Source organism: Manis javanica, chromosome 2, assembly GCF_040802235.1.
Source record: "Manis javanica isolate MJ-LG chromosome 2, MJ_LKY, whole genome shotgun sequence".
NCBI classification, from domain to species: Eukaryota; Metazoa; Chordata; class Mammalia; order Pholidota; family Manidae; genus Manis; species Manis javanica.
Window position 1 is genome coordinate 60,472,753 of NC_133157.1, and position 10,731 is coordinate 60,483,483.

General features: G+C 40.9%; 1 protein-coding gene across 9 annotated transcripts in view; it reads right to left on the reverse strand.

Moving 5' to 3' along the window:
* UHRF2 (ubiquitin like with PHD and ring finger domains 2) overlaps nucleotides 1-7,977 on the reverse strand; it is a 97,462-nt gene extending 89,485 nt beyond the window's left edge. For 5 of the 9 annotated variants that reach the window (XR_012127731.1, XM_037019053.2, XM_037019052.2 and 2 more), the window contains exons 1-2: nucleotides 7,447-7,976; nucleotides 1,663-1,896 (exon numbers count right to left, since the gene is read on the reverse strand). Coding sequence is in view for 7 of the 9 variants with exons in the window: in XM_037019053.2 (XP_036874948.1) it covers nucleotides 1,663-1,896; nucleotides 7,447-7,599 (387 nt within the window). In the remaining 2 variants the exon portion in view is untranslated. Of the gene's footprint in view, nucleotides 1-1,662; nucleotides 1,897-7,446 lie in introns of all 9 variants that reach the window. The other 4 variants (XR_012127732.1, XM_037019055.2, XM_037019050.2 and 1 more) reach the window with 3 other exon arrangements.
* Between the last annotated feature and the right edge of the window lie 2,754 nt (nucleotides 7,978-10,731).

Genomic DNA, 10,731 nt, shown 5'->3' on the forward strand with positions numbered 1-10,731 from the left:
ATACAGATGTCAAATTATAAAGCTGTGTACCTGAAACTTGAATTAAAAAATAAAAAAGTCCAAATAATGAACTATCCCTGACAAACCTTACTTGGTCAAGGTATTATTTTCTTGTAATATATAGTCAAAATACCATTTGCTAAATATAACTTAGGTTTTACATCAGTATGTAGGGACACTGGTATGCTTTTTGTCATGTTTTAGTATCAGTGTTAAGCTAAATTTAAAAGCAATGAGAAAATTTCCTTTTATGTTGTGGGTCAATTAGGTAACAATTTCCTATTCTTTTACAGGTTTAAAGTAATTCATCAGGGTAGCCACCCAGGCAAGGTACTTCTGAGATACAGCTCTTTACCAATTTTCTTCATTCTTTCTATATATATGGATGTTTGTATTTTCCCATTGATCCAGAATCATCTCTGTATTTTCTTTAAAATTTTTCATTCTTGGCCTTGAAATGCTCAGAAAAATTGAATCTGGGCCCCAATTTATCCAACTAATAAGAATTAAGAAAACATACTTGTAAAGACAGGAAAGGATAAGGCAAAACTTGTCATTCAATTATTTCTACAAAATTAGAATTTGAAAAAGTTGGATACAAGGGTCAATAAATCAATAGCATGTATCACACATAAACAAACACATTGCAATTTTAAAAGATAACCACTTATAACAGCATCAAAAACAAAGCTACCAGAAAAAAAGAAGCTAATAGAAAACTAAGATGTCAAAGATCTAAATTAAGGGAGACATTTATCATTTCCATGAAGTGACTCAACATTCCTAAACTCATCTACAGATACAATCTCCAACCAAAATCCCACCACATCATTTACTTAGATGAGTTTTAACAAGCTAACTCTATAAATTTGGGAGAGAAGGGAAAGGAAGATATAAAACAGCCTACGAGGCTAGAGTTCTTGAACAGTATGGGCAGAGACAGACAGACCAATGGTACAACCTATAGAGCAGTTTGGCAGTACCCTGTGAGTGAACAACCAGCACTTTTAGATAAAAATGCCTAATGAAATTCTTGAACATGTGCACCAGGATATACACAGAAGGTTCAGAACAGCGCTGCGTATTTAAAACAGCTGAAACTGGGAACAGTCCAATCTATTATTAATCATGGATTAGATAAATATATTGTGCTATGTTAATAAAATGGAATAATAGTGAAAAATGAAATATAGCTAAAACGAAATATAGCTATCTGCATGAGAATCTCTCAAAGCTGAGAGAAAGTAAATTCCAATATACAAAACTCAAACACAGGAAAACCAAACCATACTGTTTAGAGATATATACATACCTAAGTAGCAACACTAAAGAAAATAATCAGAAAAATTAGAACAAGTAATTTACCTCATAAGGAGAGGGAAGATGTTCTCACATAGGGGCAACAAAGGAGGCTTCAAAAAGTAACTGGCATCATTCTACTTAATCTCATACAGGTGTTTGCTTTCTTCTTTAAGCTGTACATAATTTTATACATTCGTGTATGTATATTTCACAATTTTTTTTAAAGACTACTTTTTAAAGTATAACAGCACAATCTTTACTCTCAAATGAAAAAAAAAAATTTATTATCTGCAGCATCCCAAAGAGAACAGACATCTATCTGCACAGTCACACCTAACAAGTCTGAAGAAAACAACATACCTTATATAGTCCAATGCCAGGATCAATAAGAAAATCACGAGCTGATGTAGATGGCTGACTGGAAATTCCCACCCTTGGGATTTTCTTTACTTTAGGTGGACTTTTAGAACAGGGTTTGGCCTGTGTATCAGTCTGTTTAGATGTGCTAGGAAGATCAGGGTCTGAGCGAATTAGTAGCTGAATTATGTCATTCAGTCCAACATCATAGTCAAATAAAGTATATCCATTTTCCAACTAGAAAACAAGAAAAAGATTAAAATGCTTTTCTCAAAACTTGATCTTTCTGCATGTTTAGTTACCTACATATCCTGGTTAAATTATTAAAATTCATAGCACTGCAATTTATTGACCTTGAAACCACCCCTTATTAACTTTATGGCCTCTAATGTCAGTATCTTCTTGGAACTCAAATTCTTAAGAATCACTCCATATTAGCTCCTGAGAATACTGATAGTCACTGAAACCAAAAATGTATCATTGCTGCCTGTGACCTCACCACCTAGACAAAAAAACTAGATTTCTCACCAAGTTTTGTGTATTTTAATGAACAGTGCCTAAATCTACTGGGAAAAGAAAAGTTGAATTTTAAAATGAGTTGTTTTATGATCTTGTGTTCATAAAAACAGTAAGCTGTTTTATCTTTCTGAAGCACTGTAATTTCTCAAAAAATCAACCAGGAAAAAAATTCAAGCAGGAATAATTAAAATTCCTGATCATGCTATTCCGACTTGCCTAAAGTTCCCTCATTCTACCCATTTGTAAAGGTTATCCACTGTATCATAAAAAGTCTTCAGGACAAACAGTGAATAAATTAAATTATCTTGCAACTTACCCATATTGTTGCAATCTTGCAACAATTACCATAAATTGTTGAATTGTGTATCATACCCCATCCCCTCCACCCACAGGTTTAAGTTCTAATGCCAAGTATCTCAGAATGTGATCTTATTTGGAAACAGGGTCTCTGTAAAGATAATCAAGTTAAAAGTAGGTTGTGATTGGGATCCTTATAAAAAGTTTGAATTTGGACAGAGAGGCAAGCACAGAGAAGGAGACACAAAGAGAGAGAAGACAGCCACATCACTGGAGTGTTGTGTCTACAAGGCAAGGAATACCAGGGATTGCTAGCAAACACTAGAAGCAAAGGAAAGCAAGGAAGGATTCTCTGCTAGAGTCATCAGACGTAGTATGGCCATTGCTGACACCTTGTTTTCAGATTTACAGCCCCCAGAAGCTAAAGATTTTAGTTTAAGTCACCTATGTTTTGGTACTTTGTTACAGAAATCATAGGAATCTAATAGTCTCGTTTCTTTTATAATTAGCTGGACATTTCACCATGATAAAGAAAACTAAACTCCTTGAAAATCATAACTATCATCTCCCACAAAACATTACCAGTTTAAACACTGTTCATTTTTCCTCTTTGCATGGAACACCTATCACAATCCACAGTTCCCTAACACAGTAAAGCCATTATTTGGAGAGGGCCAAAGAGAATGAAAGTCTGTCTGAATGATTAACTTACTAATGTAGTTGGATAAGTAATTTTAATTCAAGTGGCAGAGAACACACCTAGCACAATTTTAAACATTATAGGTACGCCCATTTAAAATAGAACAAGTGACCGAGGAATTCACAAATTTCCCAGTGGGGGAATTAAACCATACAGTATCTGACAGGGTAGTTAATATTCTTACCCAAATGAGCCTAAGGGCGTCTCCCAAGTTGGTAAGAAGAAAAACCCTTATAGGGGCAGGGAGTTAATACTGATTACCTTATTAAAAAGGAAGAACTCCCTCTAATCCTGAACTCTTGGGCGAAAAAACTCAAGGAGCAACAAACTGTACATTCAGACCTTCAATTTAACATTTTCTAATAGTCCCCAACCCCCTCACCAAACAGTAAGAAAACACTAATTCTAGAACAGCTAAAGAAGCACACCTTGACTAAACATATAACTGTTGCACATTATGGCAAATATTTAAAAAATGGAAGTGTTCAAAGTGCAAAATAAAGATAAATTCTCTAAAATGCATGTTCACTGACCAAACATTGCCCAAAATGAAGGCAGCTGTTAAGGTGGCAAAATAACTGAAAATCCCAAGTGTATCATAAACCTTTTTCCATTCAAATTTGAGGCATGAGAGTCCGAACGACCTTAAGGATATTACATTCAACCCCTCTGACTAGTGTCTGTCAAGTGATTAGTCAGAGTAAACACAAACTGTTTCAAGCAGTACTTGGTTTGAAAGGAAAAGCAATGTCTGAAGTCAGAGTGGAACACTAAGCCTTCCAGGGCATGAGGCTATGTAACAGACATGAGGCCCCCATCAACATGTAACCACCTTTCCTCCAATTATTCATGCTTGCTCTGATTATCATTATTATCCAGATTATCTGGGTAAAATTCATAGGTACCCTTCCAGTTTTTCTAATATGCCCCTACCCCCACCAAATGATCATCTACTACACAGCAAGTTCCACACAGCTAGGCCATTGTGAAGAATGTTAGCATTATTTGTTGCTTGAAAAGTACTGAAGTTTTCCCAAATTTAATCCAAGTGTAGACTGAGTTACTTGTCACATAAATTATGCTGTGAGTGGGGAGAAAGGGATTGGGTCACTTAGAAATCACAAAAATCCATGAGTTTCAGGGATGTAACTATTCTCATCTATATACATCAATGTCTCACAGAAGAAAATGTTTCAGAACTACCATCCCAGAAGATGCGGCTACAGAATTCACAATACTATAGAGACAGGAATGGTTCTTTTCTTTTTTGACCGCACACTTGAATTTTTATTGAAGGAAGAAATTTCAGTTAACAGGAAGAACTCTAACAGTGATGCAAGGAAAACTAAACAACCAAACACCAAGTCACAGTAGTTCATAAGAAAGTGGGGAAGTCATTCCCCAGGGCTACTGACAGGGATACAGGTGGAGGGGCACTAATTTAATAACTTTCACACCATCTGTATTATACAATGCTACACACAATCCTTTATATAGGCAAACACTTTTACTTCGTATTCAGTGTGGAAAACAGTCGGTAGGCAGGGGGGTGGGGAGGCAACTATTCAGTTTTTCTTCAGCTCTGGTTCATACCCCATGTCTATTATCTATTGTAAGTTTATCCTGTCAGGGGTAAATAGGAAAGAATGAGAGGAGAGAATCTTTTCAAAGTAGAAAAAGCTCTGGATCCTCAAAGATTTAGAGAACCACCAATATAACTCTTCCGTAAATGGTATCTCAAGGGTGCCTCCAACTCAAGTTCCCAGAGAATAACCAAGTGAGGTTTTCCTACTCTAACCAGAATTTACAGCCCTGAACTGCTGCTTTCCATTCTGACCCTCAAAGGGGAGTCAATTACACAATTACACTGCTTCTCAAATTTAATTTGCATACAGATCACCTGGGGACCTTATTAAAATACAGATTCTACTTCAGTAAATTCTGATTCAAGGCTCCCAGGTTTAGCTAATGCTGCTGTGCTGGTCCTGCTGATCCAGGGACCACACTTTGAGTAAAAAAAAACTAGTAGGAGACTGACTATCCTTCAACATTCATTTTCAAACTGGTGTTCATCAGAATCTCCCATGGGATCTTGTTAAATTCAACTACTTACAATTCTGGGACAAGCAGAGCATCTACAATAAATATCTACAAGTTATTCTGATACATACTGAAGCTTAAAAGCAGCAGACCTAACATACAAGGTAGGGAGTGGGAAAGGATTTACATCATAGACACTGTAAATCTGTCTTTATTTATGACATTTTCTAATAAGCATAAAGGCATTTTACAGGATAGGGGCACCCCTGTGATCCCAATCTGGTAGTTGCCTGCTATAGACACACGACCCAATGACAGGAGACTGTGGACTCCAAAGAGGAAGGGAGAATGAAGATAATAATGACTACCATAGCTACTTGTCAGCGTGTAAGAAGTTAACACAGCTGGAGCAGGGTCTTCCTCTGCCTCCAACTCAATGGGGCACCAAAGGTCCTTTCCTCATTCCTACTGGCTTATCACTGAGCTGAAGAAATCAAAGTGGTGAGTTATCAACTGTCCCATGGGAAGAAGTAAAAAGGTTGTTATCCTCAACAGTTTTCTGAACCTGGACCCACTTCCTGGTCTACTTAAAGTCTATTTGTCCTGAATTTAACCCAACCCCTACACCTTTTACTCAAGGCACAGCAAGTGCACATTTTCTGTCAGCACTGATAATTACACTTTAGGGGTGTTACACTTCAAAGAATGTACGGAAGTACATTCTCATGCTTCATTTTTCTTGTGGCTTACGTCACCAACATATCCCAGGATTTCATATACTATTTGTCCCAAGCTAGAAAATAAAATTAACATGCTTTTCATCTTTTACCAAAAGATAAACAGGTATTAGCCACTGGAGGCCCAGCAATATAAAGATACATAGTATTTAATACACATAAAATTACTCCAAAAGCAAAGTTTACAACTAAATCGAACGCCTGTTTTTACAAGTCAAACACTAAAGGGTCAGTATAAAACTGGCTGCAAACACATATCAAAGATGTTTTCACTTACTTAAAAAAAAAATAAAACTCCTGGCCTGCTCTTTCTCAGAGTGTAATCTTGTTACTCCGAAATTTCTGAGCAGTCATTGAAGGGTAAGCCTAGTGAGGGCAAGAAATATATTCCTTTCAAATCTTTTGTGGCTGTAAGAAAACGGCTACTTCTACCATGTCAAAGAGAGCAAACCACAGGACTGGAGCCAAATTGGTCTATCAACTGAAGGATTCAACTTTTTTAACGACTTAATTTTTTTTATAAGACAAGAAAAACAGGGTGCGTCTGGATCTCTAGGTACAGGCCATGAGAGACCTATGGGACAGGAAAAATCTTCAGTGGGCCAGGACATGTCCATACCACAGATAGGTATAGACAGAGATAATTAGACACCTTACCGCCAAAAATCACTTTTTTAGCCTTCGAATATGCACCGCTGGCTATATACTCCAATTGCTGGGTTAAAAGCCTGGGTAAGGAGATTATTAGAAAGTGAGCAGAGCAAAACAGTCCTCTGAGAATAACCCCCTGGCCGACACTGGGCAGTTCCCAGTGTTACATCAATCGCTCCTTCAGCTCAGGTCTCTAATCTTCCCCGAGAAAAAGATTCCAATTCTAGGAAAAGAGGTGAGGGAGGGGGATCAGTAGTTCTGGAAACCCTTCGAATATTTAATGTATACAAATCGCTTCCACAGTGAGGAGGCAGACCTAGGGTTCTTGTGTGTGAAAGGAAACAGTACGTAAGTTTCCCCCTCCTATCTGGGAGTGCGGAAGAGGCACGAAAGCAATGCAAGCGGTTACTCGAGTCAGCGCTGCCGCGAGCTAGAGCTACTGGCCCACCCCACCTTCACTGTGGCATGGCGGCCAGAGCCTGCTGCCCTCTCCACTCTCCAGGGGCCCAGAACTCGGCCGAGCGCGGGAAGTGAGGGAACACGAGCGCTCTGGCGGGCTGTGACTGCGGCTGCTGCCCAGCTGAAAGAGGGCAGCATGGTCTCCGCTCTCTATGCACCCCTGCCTCCAACCCAGCCAGGCGCACCTGCACTCGGGTCTGGAGGGAGCCCGCTGAGCCCCCTCGGTGGGTAAAGGGCCCGCACTCAGCCTCGCGTGCTGCCCACCTTAAGCGGATCCAGGTGCGCTCTGCACCAAGCCCTCCAGCCCATCCTGTCCACGCGTCCTGGAGGCGCCCCTCTGCCCTCGCCCCGGAACTCCCAAGGGGTACGGTGGGCGCGCCTCACCTGCTTGCCCCGGTAGAAGAGGCGCTGGCACTCGGGTCGCACGTCGAATAGTGCCCACACCCGCTCGCGCAGCTCCTCAATTGTGGCTTTGCGAGACACGTCCTCAATGGTGCGCGTCTGGGCGCCGTCTATAGTGCGAACCTGGATCCACATCTTGGCGCCGGGAGAGGGGGGCCGGCCCCGCTTTGTCTCCCCCAGCGTTTGCGGCGCCGCGCCCCGCCCGGCCCGCGCCGCCTCTCCGGCGGCCCCGGCTATCCGCTACCGGTGGGCGAGATCACACACAAACGAGGAAGACCGCCCAGACACCGGGCCCGACAGGCGGCGGCGACTCCTAGATCGCGCGCCTACCCAGCGGAGCTGAGTAGGAAGGAAACCGGAACCAGTCGGAAGCGCCACCGATGCCGCAACCCCCGCCTCACAAATAAGAAGCCTTGTCCGTGCCGCGCGTTGTTTACTTATAGAGCTCTAGCTTCCACATGGAGGTCACGGCGCCAACACGCATCTCGCGAGATCCACGCCGAGCTCCACCTTAAAGAGGAAGCAGCCGGGGAAGTGGATCTAGACGAGGGACCTAAAATGGAGAGGGCGGGGCGGAGAGACGGGAGGGCGGGGCTGCGGAGAGCTGTTCTTGCCCATCCGCCTGCACCTGGTCTCTGGACACGCCTTTAGTCTTCTGGTTTATGGGAGTTACAGGGCCTCCCACAACGGTTGTCGTATTTTTCCGTGTCTCGGGACCCTGAGGGCGAAGGACTCAAGGATGGTGAATACGTTCTGTGGCCTCAAAAACACCGAAAATGAGAAACTCTGACGTGCGCTTGTGTGATCATGAAAAGAAGGGTGCAGGCGGGCGCGGCCTACATTTTTGAGAAAGCACATAGGGAAATTGAGCCCGCTCCCCCGCGCCCAGTCGACCCGTACCCGCCACGCGGCCTGGCGGGGCCGACCGTGTCCGAAAGGCCCCATCGACCCTTCTATTCTGCGAACTCGTTTCCCGCCAGGCTCGAACGCTGCCTTCGTGCGTAAAAACCTGCTTCCTGGGGTTTCCCGCCGCTGGGCTGAGGTGGCTGGCGGCCCCAGGCCCACAGGCCGCTGGTCCTTCCGGTGTCACCCTCGGGCCCACTGCACTCACACCCAGACCTCAGGCTGCAAAAAGGGCCGCTCGCCTGAACCTGAGTTTCCATTTGTGGACCTTCCCAGTTACCGTGCTTTTGGCCTAAGGGATTGTAGGGAAATGGAAGACACTTTTAAAAGCTGCAGAACTACAACTCCGAAGAAAGAACTTCAAAGATCCTACTAGAACAAGTTCTCAGAAATAGGCCCAACGCAGCATTACCTAATAGTAGCCTTATTTAAAATGAAAATATGAAGAAAGCAAGCATACGAAAGTAGAATATATATATAAAAAACTTGGACTCCGTATTTGCCAAAAATCTGCAACTTGAATATTCAGACAGGTGCCGATTATTACCATAAAGGTAGAGCAGTGTTTTTGTATTAACCAAATTAATTAAGTACAGAGAAATCCACTACTATCATAAAAAAGATGTACCACCATAGGCATAGGAGAGACAAAAAAATGGAACACAAATATTTCAGGTCTCTGACCTTCCTGAAAGTTTTACATTCACTTAAATGCTTTAAATATAATTCCTCTTGTCTACCGATTTAATTAAGGAAAATTTTTAGTATCTATTATATACTAAATGAGATGATAGGGATAGGTAAAACATGCTTATACCCTGCCCCAATAAGGGATAGCTATTTGCTATTATAAAGATATAGTATGTAAGTATATTAAGAATTTATTTAATTTCCTGTGCAAAAAGAATTTACAATCTAGTTCAGGTAAGATTTAGGAAAATGAAAATTACATAAAGAATAGTTTAGTACTGAACAGTCTTCTGTTGATTAAAACATCAACTAAAGATGAGAGAAGGGAGACTAGAATGATCTGGGAGTTTAGGGATGGGGTACAACTTGACCTGAGTTGGATGATATATTGTAATGGGGGCACCATTTAAATGTTCAGTTCATGGGTTGAGATAGGCTTAATTTGTAATCCCAGTTTTGCTCTTTACACAAATGTGATCTTGGACAAATTATTTGCTTCAATTTCCTCAATGTAAAATGGTGTTTATAACATCTAATGAATGTCAAGTGTTTATCATAGTGCCTATCCCTTGGTAGTACTCAAGAAATTATTTTGTGCTGTTATTATGGAGAAGATTTAGATAAGCAGAGAATGCCCAGAGAGGAGAGAGTGCTTAAGCAAAGATGGGAGGTATGCATTTTTAGTAGGAAGAGATTTCATATCAAGGAAAGATTGACTAAAAAGAGAAGGGCAGAGTGTGAAGATTAGCATTCAAAGCAGTAGATTTTACAGCCTAGGGATAAATTAAGGTTTTTGAGGAGTCCACTGACATAATTAAATATACATTTGGAAAGACACCAGAAGGAATGTAGAAAGATGCCTTAGGGAAAAATTAAGGGACCTGGAAAGAAGGGGGAGATGTTCAGAAAACTTAGTGAAGCTAGGCAATTGTGTCCATTTTGCTGAGATCTGCGGCAGTGGTAAAGAGAAGGGTAGATTCCAGAGAATTCTAGAAAATCAAGCCTATCAGACTTGTACAGTGTGTGGATATGAGGGATGAGGACAATTGAATGCTGACAACAATTCCCAAGTTTCTAGTTTGGAAGACTTAAATGGATGGCTTGGGTAGATGGTGATACTCTTAACTGAGCTAGATTGAACTGAATTTAACTGAGATATCTGATAGCTGGAAATAAAAGTACAAAGTTTTGAAGTGAAATAGGAAAGTTCTGAAAGAGGGACTAGTCAATACCTGTGAGGCCATTCACCCTTCTTAATGTGGTGGAGGATCCTTGGGGGGAAAAAAAAAGACTACTGTCAAAACTGGGTATCTACTGGAACTGTATAGCATTTGTATTAATCTAGTCAATATGGATCCCAAAGGATTGGCAGGATAGGGTTTAGAGATGTGAGACCCAGAAAAGATATATTTATACTACGCAGACCAAATTAATTACATCTGGAAACATAAGGTTAGGTGTGTAGTAAGTTATTTAGGATATAAATAAGTAATTGCAAATAGTGATTCAATATGTAACAAAATACATCCTTCTGTGTTTCTCTAAGCAGCATATATGCTAATTAAGGTTTTCTCTTTCCCTACAATGCTGTTGTCTGCTTAGGCAGCTGCCCAGTTGTAAAAACAAGATAGAAATTGTCTGACAAAAACTACAATATTAAAAAAAAAAAAAACT